At 46.5% G+C, this 24,855-nt stretch overlaps 5 protein-coding genes and 1 long non-coding RNA gene across 8 annotated transcripts; 3 read left to right on the forward strand and 3 right to left on the reverse strand.

The window, feature by feature from the left end:
• Nucleotide 1: 1 nt before the first annotated feature.
• wu:fc46h12 (uncharacterized protein LOC568958 homolog) lies at nt 2-1,939 on the reverse strand. Its single transcript, XM_049747946.1, has 6 exons — nt 1,799-1,939; nt 1,461-1,631; nt 1,125-1,233; nt 940-1,050; nt 623-701; nt 2-332 (listed from the first exon to the last, which is right to left on the reverse strand). The coding sequence occupies exons 2-6, from the start codon at nt 1,556-1,558 to the stop codon at nt 241-243; spliced, it is 489 nt and encodes a 162-aa protein (XP_049603903.1). The 5' UTR covers nt 1,559-1,631; nt 1,799-1,939; the 3' UTR covers nt 2-240.
• LOC125985279 (uncharacterized) lies at nt 1,866-4,561 on the forward strand. The gene is made up of 4 exons (XR_007487244.1): nt 1,866-2,015; nt 2,115-2,191; nt 2,280-2,355; nt 4,440-4,561. It is a non-coding gene; the product is annotated as an uncharacterized lncRNA (long non-coding RNA).
• Nucleotides 3,146-9,045, reverse strand: ccdc39 (coiled-coil domain 39 molecular ruler complex subunit). The gene is made up of 19 exons (XM_049747714.2): nt 8,686-9,045; nt 8,254-8,373; nt 8,030-8,176; nt 7,796-7,954; nt 7,646-7,738; nt 6,970-7,098; nt 6,715-6,906; nt 6,472-6,575; nt 6,272-6,404; nt 5,993-6,187; nt 5,761-5,925; nt 5,544-5,681; nt 5,193-5,401; nt 4,926-5,058; nt 4,558-4,717; nt 4,392-4,498; nt 4,176-4,316; nt 3,912-4,091; nt 3,146-3,825 (listed from the first exon to the last, which is right to left on the reverse strand). The coding sequence occupies exons 1-19, from the start codon at nt 8,782-8,784 to the stop codon at nt 3,565-3,567; spliced, it is 2,865 nt and encodes a 954-aa protein (XP_049603671.1). The 5' UTR covers nt 8,785-9,045; the 3' UTR covers nt 3,146-3,564.
• Nucleotides 9,046-9,169: 124 nt separating this feature from the next.
• amph (amphiphysin) lies at nt 9,170-22,198 on the reverse strand. 2 transcript variants are annotated; one of them, XM_049747758.1, is made up of 23 exons: nt 22,052-22,198; nt 21,412-21,485; nt 21,187-21,326; nt 16,629-16,954; nt 15,989-16,069; nt 15,845-15,899; nt 15,671-15,765; nt 15,397-15,492; nt 15,222-15,329; nt 15,044-15,129; nt 14,539-14,614; nt 14,380-14,462; nt 14,169-14,307; nt 12,917-13,036; nt 12,765-12,848; nt 12,606-12,632; nt 12,516-12,533; nt 12,167-12,373; nt 10,641-10,682; nt 10,372-10,551; nt 10,013-10,195; nt 9,850-9,951; nt 9,170-9,772 (listed from the first exon to the last, which is right to left on the reverse strand). In XM_049747758.1, exons 4-23 carry the CDS (start codon nt 16,695-16,697, stop codon nt 9,668-9,670), a joined length of 1,956 nt encoding a protein of 651 aa, XP_049603715.1. In that variant the 5' UTR covers nt 16,698-16,954; nt 21,187-21,326; nt 21,412-21,485; nt 22,052-22,198; the 3' UTR covers nt 9,170-9,667. The 2 variants fall into 2 exon arrangements, with proteins under 2 accessions (XP_049603715.1, XP_049603716.1); XM_049747759.1 differs by lacking the exons at nt 12,167-12,373; nt 12,516-12,533; nt 12,606-12,632; ... (13 more) ...; nt 21,412-21,485; nt 22,052-22,198 and adding an exon at nt 11,045-12,160.
• LOC125985212 (inhibin beta A chain-like) lies at nt 16,949-20,704 on the forward strand. The gene is made up of 2 exons (XM_049747855.2): nt 16,949-18,313; nt 18,935-20,704. The coding sequence occupies exons 1-2, from the start codon at nt 17,914-17,916 to the stop codon at nt 19,696-19,698; spliced, it is 1,164 nt and encodes a 387-aa protein (XP_049603812.1). The 5' UTR covers nt 16,949-17,913; the 3' UTR covers nt 19,699-20,704.
• dnajc1 (DnaJ (Hsp40) homolog, subfamily C, member 1) lies at nt 20,787-24,132 on the forward strand. 2 transcript variants are annotated; one of them, XM_049747798.2, is made up of 12 exons: nt 20,787-21,207; nt 21,750-21,851; nt 21,939-21,985; nt 22,073-22,238; nt 22,303-22,385; nt 22,446-22,539; nt 22,601-22,691; nt 22,757-22,920; nt 22,981-23,100; nt 23,204-23,252; nt 23,341-23,741; nt 23,828-24,132. In XM_049747798.2, the coding sequence occupies exons 1-12, from the start codon at nt 21,061-21,063 to the stop codon at nt 23,894-23,896; spliced, it is 1,533 nt and encodes a 510-aa protein (XP_049603755.1). In that variant the 5' UTR covers nt 20,787-21,060; the 3' UTR covers nt 23,897-24,132. The 2 variants fall into 2 exon arrangements, with proteins under 2 accessions (XP_049603755.1, XP_049603756.1); XM_049747799.1 differs by having other exon boundaries at nt 20,788-21,207; nt 22,073-22,232; nt 22,297-22,385.
• Nucleotides 24,133-24,855: the final 723 nt, after the last annotated feature.

A 24,855-nucleotide genomic window follows, 5' to 3' on the forward strand; every position in this document is an offset into this window, starting at 1 on the left:
GTCTTCCCACATTTTATGTCTTTTATTCATCCGTTTTCTAGAGCAAGTTGAAGACAGGGAGATTCTTCAAAAAAAAAAAAAAGTCAGTAGTAATATTTGATCAGTTATCGGATTTGGCAGTATACTATTTGTAACTCTGCAAAGTGTTTTCAAATTACTTAAAAATAAAAAGCAATTGTAAATACTGTCTCTCTCTGATCTGCTCCGAGTTGCATCAATTCTCAGGTTTTCCTATTTTGTTCATGGAAATGAGCAGTTGGCATTCTCAAAGCCAGCGCAGATCCATTTGTTGGTGAAGCGTTTGTATCCTTCAACTTCAATCAGGTGACTTCCTGAAAGAAAACATGTACGTACCACATGACCAGTTCACAACTGGATTAGATGGTTTATTTTGTTGTGTCTTCCTTTTTTTTAAGTTTTTAGAGCAAGCGTGTTAGTTTTTTTTTTAAGTTTCCGTAATAGTTTTAGTATTATTTTTAGTATTGTCCAAGTTAAGTCAATTTGACATTGGAAATCCATTTCTATTATATTTTTTTTACATGGGTTATATTCAACAATTATTACAGTTTATGTTGGAAATGTAGGCAAGAGAACGAGTGGATTCCTGCATGCAATTACTCACCGTCCATCAGGTTCTGGAGGCTGCAGAAGTTGGTACTGTTATCAGCTGGATCTTTGGAGGCCTCAGACATTCCTTCTCCCTGTATGATCCAAACACTTTAATTAGCTATCAGATCAATAAATCTTTTTTTTCGCACACAACCACTTACTAATTTAGATGTGAATGTCCATAGACTTATGTCTTTTTTTTTTTTTTTTTTTGTGGTGTGCGCGTGTGTCCTTCACTGTCCTTACAGGAGTGAAGGACAAAAAAATACTCGTAAAAAAAAAGATTAGGAAATCTAGTTAAGGTGGAAAAAAGAAGCGTAAATAACGTACAGTCACTTTGCAAATCGTGGACTGCTCCAGAAGAAATTCCAGGTCATTGACTTTCTTGGTTCTTGGTGACGTATGCGTGGCTTTTATCAGGTACGGAGCAGTCGACACAAGCTGCAATGAGTTTTGAATTGGCAAAGTTAAAAATAATACATTTTGATTTTTGGTGAGTGTAGTAATAAACTGACTTCATATGAGCACATCTCTCCTGCATCTAGGCAGCTTTGTTGGATCTGCCACGCCTTGATCTGGTTCACCAGTGTTCCATAGACCTCTTCACACGGGATTCCAAACAACCTGCAAATCAGAGAGCAGAGACACACTTATATTTTTTTTACTTATTTGAATCTCCATTTTTCTTAGGTGTAATCTTTAAGTGCAACACTTTAAAGGTTGTTTTTTTTAATTAATTAAAAACACGCTGTTTTTGTGTTAGGAGTGTGATGATGCAACAAATTAAACTCAAGGAAGGGAAGAAATAAATTGTCACCGAATAATAACGATGGAAAGAAAAGCCAACTCACCATTTGATTTTGCACTGCGCTGTGCCCTTCGCCAGCGAGATGGTGAGTGTTGCTCCAACACCAACGGCCAAAATTATAATGAGGAATCTCAGGTCCATAATTGGGTCAGAATGTCCTGCGTGCTCGGTCGGCTGTGCAACTTGGTTCTGTCCACTCTAACTGATGTGAAGGCTTAAAAGGATAGTTCATGTGGAACATTGCAGCAGAGGACCCATAACAAATGAATTTATCTCACAGGTTAGGGACATGGGAATACGAAACTGAATCGCAGGGTGGGTGGATTTGTGTTTCCATGACAAGTTTCAAACATTAACTCGGAGACAATACTTGCTTCTTACCTTTGACAAGAATAAGAGACTAGCACAACAATACAGTAGGGTGTGCATAACTTGAGAGTGACGATGAGGTTTCACTTCCTGGTACAGAGTGGTCAAAGGAGCCCCGTGAGAGCAGAAGGAACTTTTTCTAACTTTGCCCGACACGACTTCTTCATCTTCATAATGCTTCTGTTGGTCCTTTTTGTTGTGTCTCTGACCTCATGTGCTGCACAAACAAGTGAGTAAAGTTAAAAATGTAAAGTATGCATTTTTAGTGATTACAAGGCAAATGTTTGTTAGAAGGTTGTCTGAAGGTTTTTTGTGTGTCTGCCTGCAGCTGTGGCCATTTTAGAGATGAGGGTTCTGTCCCAAATTGACTTAAATGAGATAGCGGCCCAACCCGTTTTTGACAAGGTAACTTGAAACTATGTCGCAGTTAAGTTAATTGTGCACTGGCATGAGAAATAAATCTACTTATGCTATTCAATGATTTGTGTTTCAGCTTTATGAAGTCTTCCAGATGGAATCTAATGGGACATTTGTTCTAACAATAAAGAAGATCACATGAGTTTAAATTGGTAAAGTTCTGCACAATGTCTTCAAAGAATACATTTCAAATTAGAAATTTTAGAAAAAAAATGCAACCAAAAATAGTGATATACAACAATTCATTTATTCTATTATTTATATATCCGTCTTAATTTAATTACCCAATAATATATATATTTTTTAATTTACAATGAATCAATTAAATTATTATTTCATATGATATTTTATTTAAGATTAATTAATATGAAATTTAAAAAAAACCCAGCTACATTAATACAAAAAGTATTCCAGGACTCTTAATATTTAATGTAACACTTTGGAAAATAGTTATATACAACAATTAATTTATTCTATTATTTATATTTCCGTCTTTCAATTTAATTAACCCAATAATAAAAAAATGTTTTATTTACAATGAATCAATTAATTATTATTTTATATGATATTTTATTTAAGAAAAATTAATATGAAAAAAACTACATTAATACAAAAAGCATTCCAGGACTATTAATATTTAATGTAGCACTTTGGAAAATAGTGATATACAACAATTCATTTATTCTATTATTTATATTTCCGTCTTTAAAAATTGTTTTATTTACAATGAATCAATTAATTATTATTTTATATTATATTATTTTATTTAAGATAAATGAATATGAAATTTAAAAAAAAACAGCTACATTAATACAAAAAGTATTCCAGGACTCTTAATATTTAATGTCGCATTTTGGGAGCCCCACTAGCTTAGCCTTACCATATAAATGGATTTGTTCCCAGTGGGTTACTTGTGTGAGAACCATAGCTGTGTGACAAATGCAGGTTTGAATCCTTTCATTTCACCATTTTAGTGTGTCGCTGTTGTATTAGTCGACGTCCACGGCTTTCGATGCACATTCCTGCTACTTTACATGTAAGAAAACTGTTGATAATCAATTCAGAAGTTCAAAGCCATAACATTTTCTAGATTATTTATTGATCAAACTGATCATTCATTTTTTTTTCGGGAGTTGTAGTAGTTTCTTTCTTGACAAACCGTTCATTGTGTTCTTTCTATGACAATTTATAGTGGGTATAAAAAGTCTACACACCCCTGTTAAAATATCAGGATTTTGGGGAAGGGGGCGCCACAGAGCCCTAAGAAACTAGAGCCCTATCATCTCAATTGGTAGAACTTGTTTGAAAGTGTCTTCAACTATGGACTCTTCAGTTTGCTGCTGGCTGAACTGGAGCTCCTGCTAGATGAAACAGGAGGGGAGGGCCCAGTTAGATCCAGACTTAGGGACACGGTCTTCAATAAAAGGGACTGGGGTGCAGGGGTGCTGTGTCTGCTGAGTGAGGATGCTGAAGACCTGCAGGTTGGAGAACAATATATGATTGGCGCAATGTTTGTGTGCGTGTGTGTCGGACCTGGAAGAGGCGGAGCTTCGAGCTGAGTTGATCTTGGAGCTTTGGTGGCTGCTTGGAGTGGACGGAGGAGACGGAAAGGACAAGTTGGTCTAAGAGACAACAAAAATGATTCATCTTCTGACAATGATGTTAATGATTATCATTATGAAATTAATTCAAACTTCCAGCCGTTTACCTGCAGAAAATACTTTTCCAATACGTATCTGAGGTCAGGTTTGTCCTTCGTGGTATCATTGAGCATCTTATTGATGCTCTTGTTTAAGTCTTTTAACTGTCTCAGCTTGATGTCCTTCTCCTCAAAAGTCTCTGACTTGGTGTTTCTTGAGGAGCGGATCTTTTGGGTTAGTTTTGAGCACTGGGCAGATAAAAATATATTTATATTAAAGAGAACTCCTCAATTAATTGCACGGTCAGAAAATTTAATGTAGGATAAAAAAACCTGTTTTGTGGCTCTGTGGATTTTTTCCTGCTGGGAAGCAACCTCCCGATTCAGTTTGCTAATGAGGGACTGCACGTGTTCGATCTTTTGGTTCTCCACCTGTTTGGCCTGTAGGAGACTCTCCAAGGTGTCGTTCAGTTCCTGAACCAAAAACATAAAAGTCAAATGAAAACGTTAATGATTTAGGCATCCAGCTTAATAATAAATAGGAATAACCTGTTGTTCTTGTTGAAGCTGTCTGACTTGTCTTTTTTTATATTTCAGCGATTCTTCAGCCATACCTAACTGCTCCTCCATCTTGATTTTTTCCTGGAATTCAGGACCTAACGAAAGAATTTTAAAAAAAGTAGTGGAACTAAACAAATAAAAAATGTTGACTTACTGGATTCTTTTGCTTTGTTGACTGAGGTGTGGAATTCCGAATTGCTGATATTCAACAATAGTGTTGTCTTTTCCAAAGCTTTATTTTCTTGTTCAGCCTTGCGAATTTTGGCAGTTAGACACTCGACTTGCTCCATGAGTTCTGCTCTCTGTAGCGCCGCCTTGTGGATAAAAATAATATTTTAAATTTGTCACACATTGTTTCCCAATTTGATTGCTCCAATGCACATACTTTAATTGTTCCAGGCAAATTATTATTTTTTTTTTTCTCAATGTAAGTGTAATTGGAAATTTTCTCACGAAAAACATTTAAGTTCTGCAGCACTGTGCTTTGGAAATAATAACGCTTTATGTTGGAAGTCGTCTTACCTTAGCGATGTAGTGAGCTTGACACATCACTGCATCTTCCTCATGCTCTCCAAGGGTTGCCATTGAAAAAGTCACCACTTCAAAATGTTTCTTCATGCCGTCAATCTTGGAAAATTTTCCATTCAGTTCGGCACTGTGACGGAATCACTTTTAAATGAACTGACTCGATGGAAAGGTTGACATGCTAGCTTGTATATCATCATCAACATAGTGAGAACGTCTCAGATGACTCGACTGAAAATTTAGGAAGGACCTGAAGAGTTTCACCTGATTTTCTGTCTCTCCTGCTCTGTGATCTTCAGCTCCTGGCTGAGCATTTGATTGTAGACTCTGATCTCCTCTTGCCTCTCCTGGATGGCTTTCTTCATGTTCAGTTGTCTTTTTTCCAAGGACACCACAGTGTTGGCTTTGCTGAACAGGAGATCCCTCTTTCGGGTCACCTCCAGCTTGAAGATGTTCTGCTCCACGAGTATTTCCTGATGATGAGCGACAACGTGAATGGTGACACTCTGATAGTCCAAGTTTCACACCAATAATAAAAATAAAATTATAATAAGAATAAAATGGATTGGTGGATAATAATAATAATGATAATAATAATAATAATAATAATAATACCTGCTTATTGAGGCCGAGTCTCTTCAGCTCTTTCTCAATACTATTATTGATTAGCTTCAACTCTTCAACTTTTTTGCATAGCTCTTCCTTCTCCGCTGCTGCCTTGTCGTTTTCTTTCCTCAAATAGCGAACGTCACCCTGTCGAAGACAAAACATTCCAAATATTCAATGACAAATAGAAATCTTTTTGAATTTTTCTGTCTGTGCACGGACTGACTTCAGACTCTTTGATTGCGTTGATAATCTTGCCCGATGTCTTCATCATCTCATCGAGGGCTTTGGAAAGTTCATTGATCTTTATTTCTAACACTTGCTTTTCATCGGAGTCGTGAACACCTTGTAGTCGAGCAAGCTTTTTCTCCAAAAAAATGATCTGGAAGTCCTATAAAAAAAAAAAATTTTAAAAAAGTCAGTCAAGTCTCATTTGAATTCTTTTTTAGCTAGCATACCTTTTCATTCATGATCATCTGCTGTCTTAGCAAATGCTTCTCCTGTTTCCTGAGCTCTCGTTCCAAAGCGGTGATGGTGGATTTGCTCCGCAACTCTTGTGCCAAAGAGTCCTTCTCCATTCTCTTGAGGTTGTCAACATGCTGTTTGCTACGAAAGAGCTCCTCTCTGCAGTCACGCAGTTGGGCATCCAGCTCCTTGTCCCAAATTATCAAAATTATTAATTGAACTGCAAATAATTTTACCGCTAATATTGGCAAGTCAGTCATAAAATTCCTCACCTTGATGGCTTGCTCCTCATCTGTGAGGAACTGTTCCATTTGGGCAGCTTTCTCCTTTTCACTCAGCGCGTTCTGAGTCACAGCTTTCAGCTTCTCCTCAAGGGCACCATTTTGGGCCGAGGTTTGCTTCAGTCTGCAATCAAAAGATGAACAAACGTATTTCCCGATTGTTTATAGCGATGACAAAATGTCTGACCGACTTGACGTTGTTGTTCTGGATTTGATCTTTGAGCCCGGTGATGTGGCACTTCATCGACTCAACAGTGGCTGCTGTTTTATCCAGCGAGGTTTTACAGCCTTTGAGCTGCAAACAGTCGAAAACTCAATCAGTATTCGCATTTTTTATTTTCTGTTATTTGTTGTTTTTGTGCTCATGTTTAAAAGCAACAGAAAAACTTGCTGATGAAAACTTTCTCTTGACCAGACACTTTCATCCTGCTTACCTCGTTTTGCATCTCCAGGTAATTCTTCTCCTGCTCTTTCAGTTCCTGCCGCAGTTTTGCAGCCTGACGATTGGCTGCAGTCAATTTCCTTTCTTTTTCCTTGTTGTCGCTCACCTGTGAATCGTGCAAGTCCTTCATTTCCGTCCAGGAGCTATTCCTTTCCCTGATGTTCTGGTTGATCTCTGCAAGTTTCTGGAATGAAGTACGAACTTTGAAAATTCCTGACCGTGTTGGTAAAAATATTCAATCGGTTACCAAAGCAGACTGATGCATCTCAGCATCTCTTTGCTTCATCTGATGGATAGTGTTTTCCCACTGGTGGATGATCTGCTCAGTTTCCTGGTGAGCATGCTGCAGATGTTCGCTAGTCTTATCTAAAGCAACCTGACAGGACAATGGGAAATTCTAAATTCGGAATCTATTTTCTTGGCAAAAATTATGTCGTTTGTTTTTTTAATTATTAATTATTATATAATCATATTTTTATAATTACATAATTTATATAATTATAATATATAATTCTATAAGTATATGGCGCCTAATAGGCACCACAAATAATATTCAACTCGCACATAAGCCCAAAAAATGTATCTCTTAGTATGTATGAGGTAAAAATATTTTTGCCTACCGTATTTTCCGCACTATAAGGCGCACTGGATTATAAGGCGCACCTTCAATGAATGGCCCATTTTAAAACTTTGTCCATATATAAGATATATACATTTGTAGTGGCTCAATATTGGTCCATATATAAGGCGCACCTGATTATAAGGCGCACTGTCGGCTTTTGAGAAAATCTGAGGTTTTTGGGTGCGCCTTATAGTGCGGAAAATACAATATATGGAATTCATTCAGATACATTTCCTGCTTTTACACTCACACACAGCCACCACAAAGACAAGAACCAAGCAGAGATTTTGCCGTATTGTACCTGTGCAGATAAATTTTCCGTCATTTCCGTGTCGAGTGCTTTGCGCTTTTTATTTGCCTCCCGCGTTGTCCTCTCAATGGCCAAAGTAAGTGACTGTGGGATAGACAATAAATATGACACAGGCCTTTAAACACAAGATCTTCTCATTACCTTGATCTTCTGTTCATCCTGCTGTGAATACTTCATGATGGCCATCACGTCGTCTTCTTTTTGTGCTGACTCCTCCAAAAAAGAATCCAGGGCCTGCTGGTCCCAGTTCATTCGGGTGCGAAACTGCTCGAGCCTCTGTTTCGCTTTGAATATGTGACTCTGATGAGAACGGAAAAACAGTGGTCACGTTGCAGCGCCTGCTTGATATTTGATGTTGGTTAGAAGTTGAGCAACCTCAAGCGTGTTTTTCCTCTCGTTCAAAAACCGAAGGTCATTTTCCATCTGAGCGTTCTCCTGCGCCAGATGGCCAATTTCCCTCTGTGCAATGGCAGTGAGGTGCGTCTCCAATTCTGCTTCTCTGTCTTTTGCCTGGCACAGGGCCTTCATCGGAAGCATGAGAACAATTGGATATTCGTTATCTGCATTGTGTGAGGTGAGCGTGGGGGAGAATACGATACCTCCATATTTTGCAGCTCTGCTTTAACATGTCTCAGGAATTCTGAGGCCAATTGTTTTTGATCTTTATGATTCTCTCGCTTGCTTCTCAGTCGCACAAGTTCCTTCCTCTTCTTGATAATCTGTGAAGATGGAATCAAATTACATCAATGATGGTCAGAAAAACAAATAAAAATCATAACCGAAATTTGCATTTTTTTTTCTCAATAAAAATTCTTAGCAAGGTATTTTTATTGGTGATTATGAATTTCTCTTAGAAAATCAAAATTACCATGATTGTGCATATTAGTGTCAAATTTTCTTGATCAATTGACAGATTTTGCAATACATTTCATTACTTTCCGGGTGTTTTTCCTTTTTTTGCATTACTAGACAAATAGACAAAATAATCACGATGACAATATTGTCATATATAATAAAAAAAAATCTCTCACCTCTTCAATTAAAGCCTTGTTTTCAGCATTGGCCCCCGGAACAGCATAACACTCCTCCCAGCCCACCTTTGGTAAAACTGCCATGGCAACACTCAACATTATACAAACAAATCAGAGTCACCTCAAGTTTGAGATTTAAAAGTTGGTATTTTTCTTGCTGTTGCTTCCAGTAGCCGCTTGCTGTGAGCTGGGAGGACTGGTGTTTGTTGTTAGTCTCTCCTAGCAACCAATTCAGGTCTTTTTTTTTTTTTTCCTTAACATGAGCACCGGGAGGAGGCAGCATGCAGCCATAGCTTGAAGCAGTCTTGCACAAGACAAACCAAAACCTCCATTGTGCCCATTGTAAGAAAAAATAACAGTCTGCAATTGCATTCTTTTTGTAGATGCTGAAGAATGGTGCTAAAAAAATAAATAAAAATAAAAAGTTTCCTTTACATTTTTTTTCTTTTTACATTGATGGAATCAATTGGACACAAGCAAAACATTCTGACAATTTCAACCAAACATCTTTATTGTGATAATACAATTGGACACCGTGACGAGATTTGCACATACACTATCCTCAACTTCATACTGATTTCACATTTGGTTTCTCACTGAAATGCAGGTGAACTTTTCTTTTTTGACAGGACAATTTCCTTTCGCTTTGTTACACAGGCATGTTCAAAGAACAATAACACTGTAAGAGGAGCAATCTATTTTAGGGAAGAACTACATGAAATGTCACATCTGGTTGCTGCACTACACTGATGACCAAAGTAAATATGAGCACAAATAACGACATCACTGAGTTTGTGACTCAGGAGGATTCTTAACCACGCACGATGAGACACCTTTGGGTGATAATTTGCTTTACTGCCTTTTGAGATGGAACATGCACACACTAAGACGTACTCACAATTTGTTTCCTCACGGGTAGGGCGCAGGGTTGACCCTGGGAAAAGAAACAAAATCCCCAAAAAGTCCCGGGCTGGAAGGCTCCTCACTCCAAACGCTGTGTAAAGTTTTCTGGGAAAAGACCCTTTGGAGCTCCACTTCCCATCATCACCCAGTCGCTTTGCTTGAATCCCGTCAACCAGCCGGCTTCCTGCAGCGGGAAAGACATCCCGGTTTCGACCTCACTCAGCAAATAGAAAGACACCCTTGGCCTGGCCGGCAACTCACCTGGTCCTCGGCTGAAGCGGTGGGAACCACCAAGACCACATCACCCTGTTTCAGGTCCAGCTCATCGCTGTTAGCCGCCTCAAAGTCGTGCATGGTCTCAACCTGCAATTTTCACCCGGTTCGTTGTTTTTTGATGCGGCAAAGGCATCGGTACTAGTCTGACCTTGTACAAGAAGTCAGCGGGGAGTCCCCCAGGCGTCGAGGCCGCGGCTTTGGGCGGAGCCGTGTCGGCCGCCACGCAGTTGTCACCGGGAGCGGAGGGCGAGATCATGTCGGCGTCGCGATCGTCGTCGCCTTCATTGCTGGAGGCGGGCTCAATCACCACAGATGGGATGGGCATGGTTCCCTGCCGAGCACACGCAATCCATATTGTGCCCTTTTCATCCAGTTGCAAAAACACGGAGACGACGATACATTGACACAAAGATGCTCACTGGAAGAGAGCTCTGTACATTATTGGAGACTTGACGCTCAAGTGGGGTGGCCTCAGATTATCAAAGTGCATTTGAGATAGAAACTCACAGAAGAGTTTTCTTCCTGAGGAGCGTTGCAAGTTTCCGGTCTCTTTTCTTCGACAGCAGCAGGCACCGGCGGCGCTTGGTCTTCTTCCCCAGCCAGGGAATCCGGAGGTGCTTCTTCATCAGCAGCTGGAGCTGGATTGGGCATCTCCAAAGCCTCAACTGGTCCAGGATCGGCTTCGTTCTTGTTCAAAACAAACAAGACACATTGCCATATCCTTGATTCTGTTTGAGAATCATTGGAAGACTGGAAATCATCAAATGGCTACTCACCATTTGATCAAATTCATCAAAGAATGACGGGCCAGTGGCATCCTGCAGAATGGGATGAGAATCGGTAATTCAAGAAAAACAATAAAGTCAAAAGCAAAGATGTGTCAAGAAGGGGTGCAGGTGAGGGGCGCTGCAGGGAAAGGATGAATTTTAGAAGATCCAGATAGCTAAGGTGAGATAGCTAAACTGAGCTCGCTAGCTAAATGACGACGAGCCTTGGGCTTTTCTCAAACATTGTAATTGGCGAGCTCGAGGCAATCACATGCTTGTGAGCCAACATTCTATCACACGACAGACACGGGTAGGTGTTAAGAGGAGAAGGCAAGATTGGGTTTGGGTTAGTGGCTACTTTGGAATGTCAACTGACGTCTACTGGCTGCCAAAGTAGCGCGCTAGCAAAGTACCTCTTCCTTTTCTTTAGCTACACCGTAGTACAATTTTCCAAATCTCAGGTTTGCAGCCTCATCTTCGGACATGTCCGAAGTTTCAGCTTCCTTGCGGACTTTGGCAACATTTACGCCTTGGACGGCCGTGGCTGAGCTCGTGCGTTCATTAGGAGGGTCCGAGCAGCTGTTCTTGTCAGCTTGCTTCCAGGACACGTCGGCATCTGCAGACGCTGCACAAAGACTGTTTGCAAAAGGATCCCCCCAGCTTCCGACATCTCCGGAGGGCAGAGAACAGTCTGCCGCGAGATTGGCTTCTAACTTCGAACAACCTGCGTCGTTTGTAGCCCAGGATACGGCAAAAAGAGTGCAATCGGATGAATCCGGGCCCCGTGTTTCGGCAAAAGGATCCGAAGGAACGGCACCTGCTTCAAGGGCTCGGGCAAAAGGGTCGGACTCAAACGCTCCTGCTGTTTCGGACTCAAACGCTCCTGCTGTTTCGGCGAAAGGGTCGGACTCAAACGCTCCTGCTGTTTCGGACTCAAGCGCTCCTGCTGTTTCGGCAAAAGGGTCGGACTCAAACGCTCCTGCTGTTTCGGCGAAAGGGTCGGACTCAAACGCTCCTGCTGTTTCGGCAAAAGGGTCGGACTCAAACGTGCCGTCTCCTCGCTCTATGCCAGCGAAAGGATCCGAATCAAATCCCCCCTCTCCGCGAGTTTCAGCAAAAGGGTCAGAATCAAATTCACCCCCTCCCCCTATGTCAGCAAAAAGAGCTGAATGGAGGGCTCCTCCATCTGCGCCTAATCCCCCTTCTCCTCCCTGCGCTTCAGGAACAAGAGCCACATCCAAGTCAACTCCTCCCCGTGCTTCGACAAGAGAATCGTCGGGAGCCGTGCCTTCTCCCTGTGCCTCCGCAAAAGGATCCAGGTCAAAGGCCAGCGGTTCCTCTGCAGAAGGATAGGAGCCTCCCACCTGCGTGTCCATCCCACCTAACGACGCATCACTTGTAGGATCTCCGCACGTGACACGTGTCCTTTCTTGCCAATCATTACCACCTTTGTCCGCTTCAGCACCGCCCCAACTCGCGGAGGTGTCCTGCGGCCCCGCTGCCTGTGTTTGAGACGGTTCATCTCGGCCGCTAACCTCATCCTCTGCTGCCTCGCTGTCCTTGGAAGGAGGAGGAGGAGGAGGAGAAGGAGGAGTGGTGACTGGCTCTCCATCACCACCCCCATCCCCTCCCTCTGCCCCTTCAGGAGCTCCTGCGGCAGCCTCCCCTGTGGAAGCCTCTCCGTTGGTGGCCGCTGAACCAAAGTCAGCTAACCAGTTAGCCACAAAGCCGCTTTCTGAGGCCTGAGCAAAAGCAAGGAATGAAATGTTAAAGTCGCACGAAGCCAGGCAAAGACAGTGCTGCCGGACGTTCGGGTTCTCTAGTTTCAGTCTTGTCTGGAATACCCGCAACAAAGCAGTTGGAGCTCAATGAAGACGTACTCACAGGTTGGGCTGGCTGAGCCTAGAAGGAGAGAATTGATGTATGAAATGGTGTCAGCGACCAATCGAGCGTGGCGACGGCAAAGGCACTCACCGACCACGTATCCCAAGGCGCGGCCGTCTTGTTGGGAGAAAGGGAAGCATCAAGTTTACACTTGTGTGGACATTTTACAAAGCAGCACTACCGGATGCTCTTCTCATATGATTATTTGATGATTATATAACGTATGCGCCTTGTTTTTGTGTTAACAACCTGCGGTATTGGCGACACGCTGTCATCCGGCTGGAAGGCGTCGAAATCGAGATCGAGGAGCGATTCTCCCGGCCTTTCGTTGGGCTGTGGACGCACAAGGCGGTTAAATGGGCAACGTGTAGCGCAGCGTATCTCCGTTGAAATGCTCAAACCTGAGATGGTGAGGGCGTTGGTAAAAACTCTCCTCCAAACAGGTCGATGATATGCTCCTCCGCTACCTCCTTGGAAGGCGTGACTTTGGGGGGCGGAGGCACCGGCGGGCCCTTTTTCATCTGCCCAACAGCAAAATTGCCATCATTCAACAAACATCCTTTCACGAGTGAGAAACTCAACTACTCCAGATGTTTTCCCTCTAACCCAACTAAAGGAAACGATGTGCTGAAAAACACCCCCCTAACCCCAAATGTTGCTTTCTGCAATGTCCTAAGATGCCACGCTCCATCCAAGGACTGCAAGAGGTGACTGAACTGGACATTCCCACCCCCAAAAAAGACTGACACCAGGCCCCTCCGTCGACTGCGTCCTATTGGCCATTTCGGCGGCGGCGGTAACGGCTCCCTGCATTTTGCTTTTAAGTCACAAATTATAAATGCAGGCAAGTCTGACTGTTAAGGACAACATATGCTTGCACACGAAGCCGAGTTGGTAGCGACAGCCGGACAGATTTCACTTTGTTCCCGGAATATTTGTTGCCAAAGCAAATGCACGGCCGTTACAACAGCGACATCAGAACGCCGTTCAAATTTGGAGTGGAGGCACAACTACGAGCCGGTGTGCGGCGCGCTTACGTGAGCTAGCCTAGGATGCTAGCTAACAGCTGGTTGGCTTGACAGAAAACAGATGGGACACTGCAAAGAGCCAAGCAGTAGCCGAGGGGCGTGGACGAGACGGTCTTTTTCCCGGACATGTCCTACTTTAGAGACCGAAAAAAAAATCCTGGGAGAATTTCAAAATTGTCCGGGATTTTGTTCGACTGCCATCGCCCACACCAGCGCTCCCACCAACAGCGCCCCCGGCCACTCCAGCGCTCTCATCTACACCCCCGGCCACTCTCACCAACAGCACCCCCGCCCCTCCCCAGAATTGTATCACGTTGCCAAACATAACATGTTTGTCCAAACAAACATGTTGCTGAGGCCACCACACGGTTACTTGTCCACACAAACAAGCACAAACTCAGATCCCAGGTTGACTCACCATCCAAGAGATGCGCGTGCAGCAAAGAAGAACAGCCACAGAACATTAAGCAACAAATCAAGCCGTCGGGTACGAACATGCTCAACGCCCGGCTCGCCGTCGCGCACCTCCAATTTACTCTTGGCGTTGGGCGCATTGCAAACATTGGCAAAGTTGTGAGAAAGCGGAAAGCCGGCTTCCCCTTCCGCTCGGTCCACGCAGACTCACCTGCATGGGAGATTTGGGCCGTGGCGGCCCAGGAGAAACCGGGCGGAGCGTGTGATCAAAACGGGCTTCCGGACTCTCGGGCGGACTTTGGTCATCGGGCGGCGACGGCGTCCGGGCCAGCCGCAGCGGCCCTGAATCGCTAGAGGAGCCAAATGGAAATGTCTTGAGCTTTTCAAACATGTCCACTGAGCCATGAGTCATCTCCACCCACCTGGGTGCTCCCTGGATGGTGAACATTTTGTCAGCGTGCTGCTCAGCAAGTTGCGTCATCACTTCGTACAGCTGCCTGCACACCTGCCGGCGGAGCAAGCAAAGGGATCATCAAGCACCAAGAATGGAATGTGAACAATTTTAGGTGGCTTCATCTTACCAGAGAAATTTCTCGGTGAAATTTGGCCTCCAAACTGGTCACGCTTTTGAAGGTCCCGATGTAGAATCCAACGCGGCTGAAAGGCAACGACTCCCGATTTGAATTGCATTAATATGTCCGACTAACATGCCGTTTGTCGGTGACGTTTCAGTTTTTTTCCTGAAGGTGATCCGTCTATTTTCACAGCATGCTTTTGGGGATTGGGTTTGCTCGCTAAAGGAGACCCGTCGTGCTGGAAATCAGCTTTTTGGAGCGATGCTAATTCCTCAGCAAAAGCTATTTTCTTCTATTGGCCCGATCTGGGAGGATTCCTGCTCACTTTGGGCGCGGTCAATGAATGCACCTACTGGGAGGGCGCCAAAATGTTCCAAATGAACAAGATGGCCACTGTGCCAAAGTAAAGTTGGGAAAGCTGAGAACAGAATGATGTGACTCCTTTCAAAGAAACACAGCCACTCCCTTGTTCCCTCCCAAAATTGGTGATGAGATGACCACAGGGACCTACCTGTCCCAAAGACTTGGAAGTTCATCCTGCAGACCAGTGTTGAGCTCATCAAACACTCGCTGGGCCTTCCTCAGCTCCTCATCAGCCTGCAAAAGTCAGGGCAGGAGACAGCAAATGATGAGTTAGCTAGCTTAGTTAGATTCAAGCGACAAAGATGTGGGCAGGCTTGACTGCTGACCTTCATCATCTTGCGGTCGTTTTTCATCCCGGCCATCTGCAGAGTTTCAAGGTGATGACGAGCGCTGTCGTAGTCGATGAGTTTGCGGCTTCTTTTGGCCACGCGAGTCTGAAGACGGGAACGCGTCAGCTACTTCGAAAGCCGCGAAAAGCTAATCAGTGTGACGGCCGATTACCTTCAGGTCAGGAAACTGCAGCAAGTAAGCGTCCAGATTCAGCAGTGTCGAGTCCACCACTTTATTGTGGAAACTTTCCCACAATGCATCGCAATCCTATGGAGGGGAAAAAAAAAAAACACACCACATGACAGAATGCTGAAAATGATTGGGCTTTTACGCCACGACTTGATTTCATATTGTTTGGGATGACGTCAATGTGGCCAGCTCGGCATCCTTTGTGGCCTGGAAGGAGGATCTTCAACGGGCGCTAGGAAAGAAGACAAAGGCCTACCTTGCCAATGGTCATGACATCATCTTTCCCGTGCCAGTCCGGCTCGTAGACTTCATGGAGGGACTGCGTCAGGTTGATGGAGGCCTGTTGCATCCCTGCAATGCAACAAAAGCGCCAAGCATTAGCGGCAGTGCGAGCGTAGTGGCTAATAACACTGCTCACGGCATACGTCACCTTTGATGGCGGCCATGTAGGCCTTCATCTCCCTCTGTAGTCGCGAACCTTCACTCTGACACGCAAAGCACTCGTTAATAAGAACCCGAATGTGCGGCAAGTCACAGTTGTGAGTCGCAGTTGCGTGTCACGTGTGATGTTTACCTCTTGCCTTCGGAAGTTGATGACAACTTGTTCAAACTGTTCATCTTTGGTCTCGTCTGCTTTTCCCAGCTTCTGCAGCACCTGCGCCGTCACAAAACATCTGTCCAAATATTGCCTGGACTTGCATGTCGCTTTCAATAATCAAACACGCAATGATGTGTGGCTGCGGACGAGGATTTAATTGGGCCCATCAAATGCCTCTGCCTTTATTTTCAGCTTTAATTTCAAACATACTGCACCTTGCTGTAATATTAAAAAGATTCCAATTTGCTAACAATGTATATTTGGCAATCCTCCATCCGTGACATGCATGCAAGATCGTCTCATCTAGTTCACAGCACTGAGGGGCGTGGCTATATACATATACACATTTACACATCACACGCACACACGACGTCATATCTTCAGAAAAAAAAACATTTATGGTGAGAACGTCTATTTAGCACTCAATGACATTTTTTGCTTGCGCTCAACAGTGACGTCATCGGTATAGCAATCTAAAAACGTCAACATTTGACGTCTGTAATCTGCCGCGCGCGGCCTGCAAGGACGTCAGCGTCCATCTCCTTCTCCCACTCCTCCTTTGCTTCATCATCACCTCCCCTTCGTTTCTCCTCGTCCAGCTGCCGGTGCCACTTACCTTCTCCTGAGCTCTGTTCAGTCTTTTCTGCACATTCTTGGCGAAGATTCCCGTCTTGATGTCGGCCATGACCGCCACGGATTAACGCCGAAACAGCGTCGAGGGGGGGGGGCGGGGTTGCGGGGATGTGGAGAGCGCGTGCGCGAGCGGCTAAACCAAGTGATGCAAATTGGAGGCGGAGCCTAATCCTCACCTTTGCTTGGATGCTTGGCAGACACACAACGATTGTATGTTTACTCTCATCCAGCAGAGGGCAGCACAACTGCGTTCCATTGCACGTTGCTGACGCTTAGCGTCTGTCCTTCCCGTCAAGTGGCACAAGAACCCTATTGGCCACAATGCAATGTACATCAGCTCTGCCAAACATCTCACCTTGAGCCTTGGAGGAGCCAGAGACTGACTTCACTGCCTGCGGTGGAAATGAATTAGTAAGAAATCTATAAAGTTGTGTGTCAACTCATAGGATGAGCGCAGATGGGATTGGGGGTGGGGACACCTTCGAAGTGACGTCATCAACCCATCCTTCTCACCAAGGGCGTAGGTTTGGTCTAAGCTTTGGACATTACAACATACTACCCACCACAAAACTTGATCATACATCACAGCCAGACACACTCATACTCGGCAGAACAGTTCAAGAACATTTTAATGATTGCTTTTCCAAATTCAGCATACATTTTACGTTTTGTCCTTATACGCAGTTAGGAGAAAAACATTCCAGGTAAGAGCTAAACGAATAACAAATTGTAAAATATATATATAGTATATATATATCTTGCACTATATATATAAATGAATAAAAATCTGTGACGTTTGATCCCACCAGCAGAGGGTGCGTGCGTGCGTGCGCGCGTGCGCGCGTTTTCTTTCCAAAAATGACTCTCACACCACCCGAGTCTCTTCCCCACGTGAGGCGATGATGATGTTGATGATGATGGTGAAGCTAACGCTCTGACTCATGACTGCGTATGTGTTTGGCATGAATATATCAGAGACACATCGTGGTCCTCCTCCTCTGTCGTGACATTCATTCAAGAGAAAGTATGCGTGTGTGTGTTTGTGTGTGCGTGTGCGTGCGTGCATGTGTGTGTGTATTGTGGCTGACTCACAGGGAAATTCCTGTGTGGTGGAGGGAGGGATCAAACGGACAGCCGAGTATAATTAGTGTACGTGAGGGCAGCAGCTCACCAGAAGACCCGAGGCCGAGGTGAGTTGCTCCAGGCAGGCAGAACGACAGCTCAATGGGAGCAGACGCGCATCGACTGACTTAGTTGCCTGGCGGGAGATGGCCATGACTTCCGCTTCGCTGCCCGCAGCACTTTTGGCTCTGAGCCTCCTTGTCCACTTGGGTCCGTCAGACTCGCTGGTCCCGCAGTCGGAAATTCCAGCGGGCTTCCAGCAGGGGGCCGAGTCCTCCAAGTGCACCTCTTGCACCGTGGGCCAGGTGAGGAAGAACTCCAGCGACATGGTGGATGCGGTCAAGCGTCACATCCTCAACATGCTCCACCTGAGCGCACGACCCAACCTGACGCAAGCGCTGCCCCGCGCCGCGCTTCTCAATGCCATCAAGAAACTGCACGTGGGCCGCGTGGCCAACGACGGCAGCGTGGACATCCAAGAGGACAGCGCCGACCCCGAGGCGCCCGACGCCGCTGCCGCCCAGGTCATCGCCTTTGCAGAGCCTGGTGAGTGCACATGCAAACATGACAGAATGCAATTTCTCAATGTGGCCTGAGTGTCAATAGAACGCGTGTGCCGTCAATAAACGATTTGAGGCAGTCGGCGTGACTCAACACAGGCCAGAGAGCATCGAGTTCCAGAGCCAGCGTAATGACCTGATCGACTCAGTCACCAAACTGCCCCAAATTCCCAGAACAGGATTGCTGGAACGTTGAGGGAAGGGATCGAGATAACTTCTAGAGATTTGAGCATTTCCCGAAAGTTCACAAGCGAGCGTATTCCGAAAATTCTACTCGAAGAGGGCTCGCTCGCCACCGGGATGTGCATGCTTGCCTGCCGGTCAAGCGGCACGCCCAAACGGGCATGGCGGGACCTTGTCCGGTTAATGTGTCACACAAACACATCAGCGTAATGAGGGTTGAGTGGAGGGCGCCGAGCCGAGATATTAATAGCACTTTTGTGAAAGAACTCCTTAATGAGGGGGAGGCACGAAGAAAGAATGACTTCATTCAGACTCACTAATTAGTCGGCACAGGAGACAAAGGGCCGTTTTGGGGGCTTTTTTTAGCATGTCTGCTAACACGGCAAAGCAATGCTAATGTCGCTGCTGCCTTTGTGTGTACCAGGAGAGACCGGCAACACACTGACCTTCGAGCTCCCTAAGGAAGGCGGCAAGGCAGCGCTGGTGGAGCGGGCCGAACTGTGGCTCTTCCTCAAGTTGTCCCGGGGCACTCGGGCCAAAGGCAAAGTGAAACTGCAGCTCCACCAGGCCGAGCAGGAAGTGCCCGCCGCCGAGAAGATGGCGGACACACGCCGCAGTGGCTGGCACGTCCTGGCTGTCCCGCACTGCGTCCAGTCTTGGCTGGACCAAGCCAATGGGCCGCTCCACCTCAGGCTGTCCTGCCCGCTGTGCGCCGGGGCTGGCGCCACGCCCGTCCTGGCCTCGGTCAGCGGCAACCAATCCCATCGGCCCTTCTTGACGGTGGCGTTGCGTGGCGGCGGAGAGGAGGCGGCTCGGCGTCGACGGACGGCTCGCAGCTTGGAGTGCGATGGCAAAACGCGCACGTGCTGCAAGCAGCGCTTTTACGTGAGTTTTCAAGACATCGGCTGGAGCGACTGGATCATCGCGCCGTCCGGTTACCATGCCAACTACTGCGAGGGAGACTGTCCCGCCGACCATATGGCAAGCGTCGGCGGCTCTGCGCTCTCCTTCCACACCGCCGTCATCAACCAGTACCGCATGAGGGGCTCCGAACTCTTCCCCAACGTCAAGTCGTGCTGCGTGCCCACGCGGCTGCGCGCCATGTCCATGCTGTACTTTGACGACGAGCAGATGATCGTCAAGAAGGACATTCGCGACATGATCGTGGAGCAGTGTGGCTGCTCATGAAACGCGGGCCCAAAGCTGGTAGGTCAAGGGGGGGGGGGAGAGAACGCAGGACCTTCCAATAAGCTATGATGTCATATTTGATCACGTTTGCGTCAAAAGTCTCGTCGAACGCTGGTGGACAACCAAGGAGACGTTCCGGACAAAAAACGTAAGCCAAGGATGGAACGTTGGCTCGGGAGGGAATTTCAACAGCCTTCCAAGAGGGTGTGCATGTTTTTGTCCAGCCCCCAATGCACCACCATCCTCCCAAGTGACAAGAAGCGGCCGAGGCGGTCAAACGAAAGTTTCCAAACCCAAGAAGCGGGCCGGCCAAAACCGGTCGCCGTGGCAACAATGTGTTTGTTCACTGACCTACAAACTCACAGCTGAGTTGAGGTCTTGGTTTTGGAAAGACAAAGAGGGCGACACGATGGGTTGTGGCTCGCCGAGTATGTGGCAATAGGAGGGAAGGCATCGTTCTCCCAGAACACAAGATGACGTCTGTTGATGAGTGCAATGATTCGACGGCCGGTGGCACAAGTCACAAGAGTCGAAGCACCTCGAGGTCAGAAAGGTCAAGCGCCCATCAGCCAAGAATTTGTTTTTTTCTCTTGTATGTTGCACTGAAGGAAAAAAAAACTAGCGACTCGCAACTGACTAACTTTCACTGCTGTCATCGATGTGACGCCAAACAAACGATTGTTGTGGGGGAAGCCATACAGGCGGTTGTTGGGAAAATGCTTTCCCCAATATCTTGGGCAGCAAAGGAAGATTGTCATATCACTGTAAAATTCGCTAAAAGAAAAAAAATATTCAATTGCCCATCTCGACAAATATTATTCTGCCTGCCTTCTCCAAACACGTGACATCATTTTGCCAAAATGAAAATCTTTCAAAGCGCAAACGTCAAAAGGTCTGCCTCAACCTGATGAGGTAGCAGGAAGAGTGGAAATCGCAATGGGGTTTTGCTGCTGGCTAAAACAAAAGTCAAATGTGTGAAAATGTGCTTTTGCAGAAAAAAAAAAAAGCCTTCATATGAAAAAAGTCTGATTTTTTTTCTTTCTTTCCCGGCTTCAATCCGATCTCACGCAACAACAGCGACCTCTATCGTGACACAGGCCGCGAAAGGCAAAACATAATTTACGAGAATATAAACTTAGCTTTTATTTACTACTACATTTACTACTACATTAATATAAACAAAATCAGTTGAGCGGAATCAGCCATTTTTGTCGTTTACGTTGGCCTGGCTGAGATGGTAAAATTGAGCTCTTTTAAGGTGTCAGGACAAGTGACCCGGATGTGACTGGCGCGCACTTCCGGGTCAACGGCCCGCTGAGCTGGCCGATCGGGAACTCCGCGAGGTAAGGCGAGTAACGCAAGATGACCGTGGACGGATGGCTAACTCTATGCGGCTTGGCTTTCCTGTCCTTCGGCCTTCCATCGGACGCTTGGGACGCGGACCTCGAGCTTCTCGACCTCGTTGAGGAAATTCCGGACACTTTTTACCGTTTCCTGTCGCTGGAGCAGGTTTGTGCCATTCCGACCATCTCCATGGTAACATGCACGACGATCCAACGGTGTACCGCGCGACCCGGTTCCAGTCCACAGGGGCCAACGCGGCAGCTGCTTCATGCGAATCGTTGACACTGCAGGAAGTTGGAACCGATTATTGCGTACTGTACCACGACATAAAATGAGCACACCAGTTTGTGCGTGTGATAATTTCCTCACCTACTTGGGCGATATCTCCTTCGAGCTGGGGTCCTCTAGCAGTGTTTTCCAACCACCGTGCCGCGGCATCACTGCTGTGCCGTGAGAGACATTCATTCAGTTGTACCGTGGGAAATTGGTTAGCTCAAGGCCTGGTCTGTCACTTGCTAACCGCGTATGGGTGGCTAATCGGAGAATCTTGCGATTTCATGTTGTGTCGGTCTGATTGTGGTGCATCGGCACAGGAAAAAGAACGTAAACGTGACTTTGTTCTTATTGTCGCAATATTTATAGAGCTAGTCTAAAACAGTCACTTTGATTCTTTTGTATTTCAATCACTTTCAGTACTTTGTGTTCAGGATGCGTCGGCGTCAGAAATCAAAAAGGCATATCGCCGTCTGTCGCTCGTTTTGCACCCTGACAAGAACAAAGATGAAAATGCCGAGGAGCAATTCCGACAGGTGACGAGCATCATAACACAACTTGAGCTGTGACAGTACGCAAATGTGCACGCAAGAAGGTATGAAATGTTTTGTGCGGCTCGGCAGCTGGTGGCCATTTATGAAGTCCTGAAGGACGACGAGAGACGACGCAGGTGAGCACCGCTATGGGTGAGCGCCACCGTCAGTCCGCGCTGCACCGCACCAGCCTGGCCTCTTACCTTCTGCGTTGGTGCACGCAGGTACGACGACATCCTGATAAACGGACTACCCGACTGGCGGCAGCCCGTCTTCTACTACCGCCGCGTGAGGAAGATGAGCAACAGCGAGCTGGCCTTCCTGCTATTTGTCATTGTCACCGTCGGACACTACGCCGTCATCTGGTCCGTTTACCTGGAGAAGCTTCTGGTGAGTCAGCCACACGTGCGCGTCTGGCCGTGGCAGCTCACATTCCCGCCCCGTGCACCTGCAGGATGAAATGCTGGCCAAAAAGAAGAGAGAGAAGAAAAAGAAGGTCAACACCAAAGAAGAAGTCAAATACGGCGCGACCGACAGGTACTCGACTTGGCCTTCCGACTTCCAGTTGTGATGTCATCATTTCTGGTGTGCGTGTAGGTCTGAGGAGCGCCCCCAGTGGCAGGATCTTCTTCCTTTGAAAGTCAGCATGTGGCTCTACTTGTCAATCAAACACATGCCCCAAACCCTGCAGGTACACTAGCCGTGAATGTGTGTGTAGCTTTCCAAAAGCTTCACGCGCTCATCATTCGCAGGAGGTGCAGCAGTACTACGAAGACTACAAGCAGATGAAGCAGCGGAGAAAAGAAGAGGAGCAAGAAAAAGCTCAACAGGAAGTTGCAGGCAGTAAGAACCTGGCGTCTTTCTCTTCAGCTTGTCAACTGATAGCTCACACCACCTTGTGCTTTCAGGAGAAAAGAGGCCAAAGGTGAAGAAGCCCAAAATGGACTTCCCCGTTTACCAGCCGTCGGCAGAGCAGGCAAACTTGCAAGTTTACCAGCAGACAGGATCCATCCAGGAAGTGGAAGAGCAGTTGGACCAATGGCTCCAGGATCAGAGGCCCGCCAGGAAGAAGGTGCCACCTTGTTACCGTCAGCCTGTACGCACGCTAAGTGTCACGTTTCGCCGGCGTTAGGCGTCCGACTGGAGCGAGGACGACATCAGCCTCCTCAGCAGACTGATGGGGAAATTCCCGGGAGGAACGCCCGGTCGCTGGGAGAAGATCGCCCACGAGTTGGGGAGATCCGTGACGGATGTGAGTGACACGCCGGCATGGCAATTCGCTTGCAGAGAACCCGCTTTGTCTCCTTAGCTCGTTAACTTGACAGTCTCGTTCCTTGCATTCTTTCTGTCGACAGGTGACCACCAAAGTCAAACAAGCCAAAGACCTTAGCCACCTAAGCACAGGTCGACACGCTGGCTTCACGCTTTCCGCTGGGCTCTGCTCCGGCCTTCTTTGGCATCTTCTTCAGCTGTCGTCCGCGTGCCACCGCAGGTCTGGTGAAGCTGTCCGAGTTGAAGGGGCCGTCTCTTCCTGCGAGGTTGCTTCCTGTTTGTGACGCCATTACGACGTGTGGAACCGGCGAGGAACGGCACCAGGACAAACACGTGGCGGCGGTTAAGCGGAGGAGCAGGAAGTGCACAATGGCAACCAGCGAAGGGGAGGGGGGGCACATCAGGTCTCGGCGGCAGGAAGACTTCGACCTTGACCAGGTGGACGAAGAGAAGGAAGCGGCAGAGGCAGCAGCACCGCAGCAGAACAAGGACACAGGCGAGGCGGCAGCAGTGTGGACTCAGAACCAGCAGAAGCTTCTGGAACTGGCCCTGCAGCAGTTCCCCAGAGGAAGCGTTGAGCGCTGGGATCGCATCGCCAAAGTGGTTCCGGGGAAAAGCAAGGTGAGCCGCGGCACAACCTACAGAAGAAACAAAATGTCTGTGGAAAAGATCAAGCAGGCAAAACGGTGGGCGCCTTTGTTTTTCAGGAGGACTGCATGATTCGTTACAAGATGTTGGCAGAGCTGGTCCAAAAAAGGAAACAAGCCAAGAGCTGATGAAAGCAGAGTGAGTGAGAGAGACAGAGAGAGTGTGTATGAGAGAGAGAGAGAGTGTGTGCGTGCCTGCGTGCGTGCCCGACCTCCAACCCCAGGAACACGCTCGCAAGTGTTCTTTTTTTCTTTCAACGGGTTGGACCAGACCTCATTGCTTCATGTGCCTTAGCCCCTCCCAGCATGATTCCTGTCAATCCCATTTTTGACTGCTAAATAAAAATATTTATTATCAAACTCAACTTGATTTTGTTTTGATGCGGCACTGGTCACACTGTCAACATTTGATTGACAGCTGATTTGGGGATACTAATTTGTATTGTTGCTGTTTTCTCAATATTGTCAAACCTTGTTTTCAGGTCTTTTTATTGTTATTTTATATTGTGACAAAAGACGTGGGAAGTGTGGCAAATGAATAAATGGTTCCGTCAGGTAAAGGATTAAGGTAGACGTGCCAGTAGAGGGCACCATTATTGAAACAGCGCATCCAAGGTCCAGTCCTTCTCAAATATGTTCAGATTCAAGTTTTTTTTTTCAAGTTCAAAACTTTTGACCCAAGAGGTGCCTCCGTGGCAGCCATGATAGAGAGGTCGACGTTGAATTTAAGTTATAATTTAATCCAGTCGAATATTCACTAGGTTGCATTTTGTTTTACCAACAAGTAACCAAACGCAATAGTTTTGTTCTTACCTGTGGAAGGTTATTCCCAGTTCATGATGTGGCGGCATGCCAAGTCTGAGGATTTTTCAGCCGTCCACTGACGACTCTGACCCTCCTAGCAAAGAGTCGCCAAAGGCACGTACCACGCAGCTCAAAAGGGGCGTCTCCTCCTACGAAGCTCATCCCTGCTCGTTCCTGTCGAAGGCGGAAGTTTACAGTTAGCTTCAGAAGCTAACAACCACAGGCGAAGGCACCGACGTCACACGTAAGTCTCCGTCATGTTCCCTATTCGTCCATTGTTTGTA

The sequence above is a fragment of the Syngnathus scovelli genome, chromosome 17 (assembly GCF_024217435.2).
Source record: "Syngnathus scovelli strain Florida chromosome 17, RoL_Ssco_1.2, whole genome shotgun sequence".
Classification (NCBI taxonomy): domain Eukaryota; kingdom Metazoa; phylum Chordata; class Actinopteri; order Syngnathiformes; family Syngnathidae; genus Syngnathus; species Syngnathus scovelli.

Coding starts and splice junctions, on each gene's coding strand:
- wu:fc46h12 (XM_049747946.1), bottom strand. CDS start 1,558: ATGGACCTGAGATTCCTCATTATAATTTTGGCCGTTGGTGTTGGAGCA. Junction 1,051..1,124: donor GAGAGATGTGCTCATATGAA/GTCAGTTTATTA, acceptor AACTCATTGCAG/CTTGTGTCGACTGCTCCGTA. Junction 702..939: donor CCACGATTTGCAAAGTGACT/GTACGTTATTTA, acceptor TGGATCATACAG/GGAGAAGGAATGTCTGAGGC.
- ccdc39 (XM_049747714.2), bottom strand. CDS start 8,784: ATGTTGAGTGTTGCCATGGCAGTTTTACCAAAGGTGGGCTGGGAGGAG. Junction 7,739..7,795: donor AGGATGAACAGAAGATCAAG/GTAATGAGAAGA, acceptor TCTATCCCACAG/TCACTTACTTTGGCCATTGA. Junction 4,499..4,557: donor CAACAAAGCAAAAGAATCCA/GTAAGTCAACAT, acceptor TTCTTTCGTTAG/GTCCTGAATTCCAGGAAAAA.
- amph (XM_049747758.1), bottom strand. CDS start 16,697: ATGGCCGACATCAAGACGGGAATCTTCGCCAAGAATGTGCAGAAAAGA. Junction 15,130..15,221: donor ACGACCGCAAGATGATGAAG/GTCAGCAGTCAA, acceptor TGACTTTTGCAG/GCTGATGAGGAGCTGAGGAA. Junction 9,952..10,012: donor CCGCTGACTTCTTGTACAAG/GTCAGACTAGTA, acceptor TGAAAATTGCAG/GTTGAGACCATGCACGACTT.
- LOC125985212 (XM_049747855.2), top strand. CDS start 17,914: ATGGCCATGACTTCCGCTTCGCTGCCCGCAGCACTTTTGGCTCTGAGC. Junction 18,314..18,934: donor CATCGCCTTTGCAGAGCCTG/GTGAGTGCACAT, acceptor TGTGTGTACCAG/GAGAGACCGGCAACACACTG.
- dnajc1 (XM_049747798.2), top strand. CDS start 21,061: ATGACCGTGGACGGATGGCTAACTCTATGCGGCTTGGCTTTCCTGTCC. Junction 23,101..23,203: donor TGGGGAGATCCGTGACGGAT/GTGAGTGACACG, acceptor TTCTGTCGACAG/GTGACCACCAAAGTCAAACA. Junction 23,253..23,340: donor CCTTAGCCACCTAAGCACAG/GTCGACACGCTG, acceptor GTGCCACCGCAG/GTCTGGTGAAGCTGTCCGAG.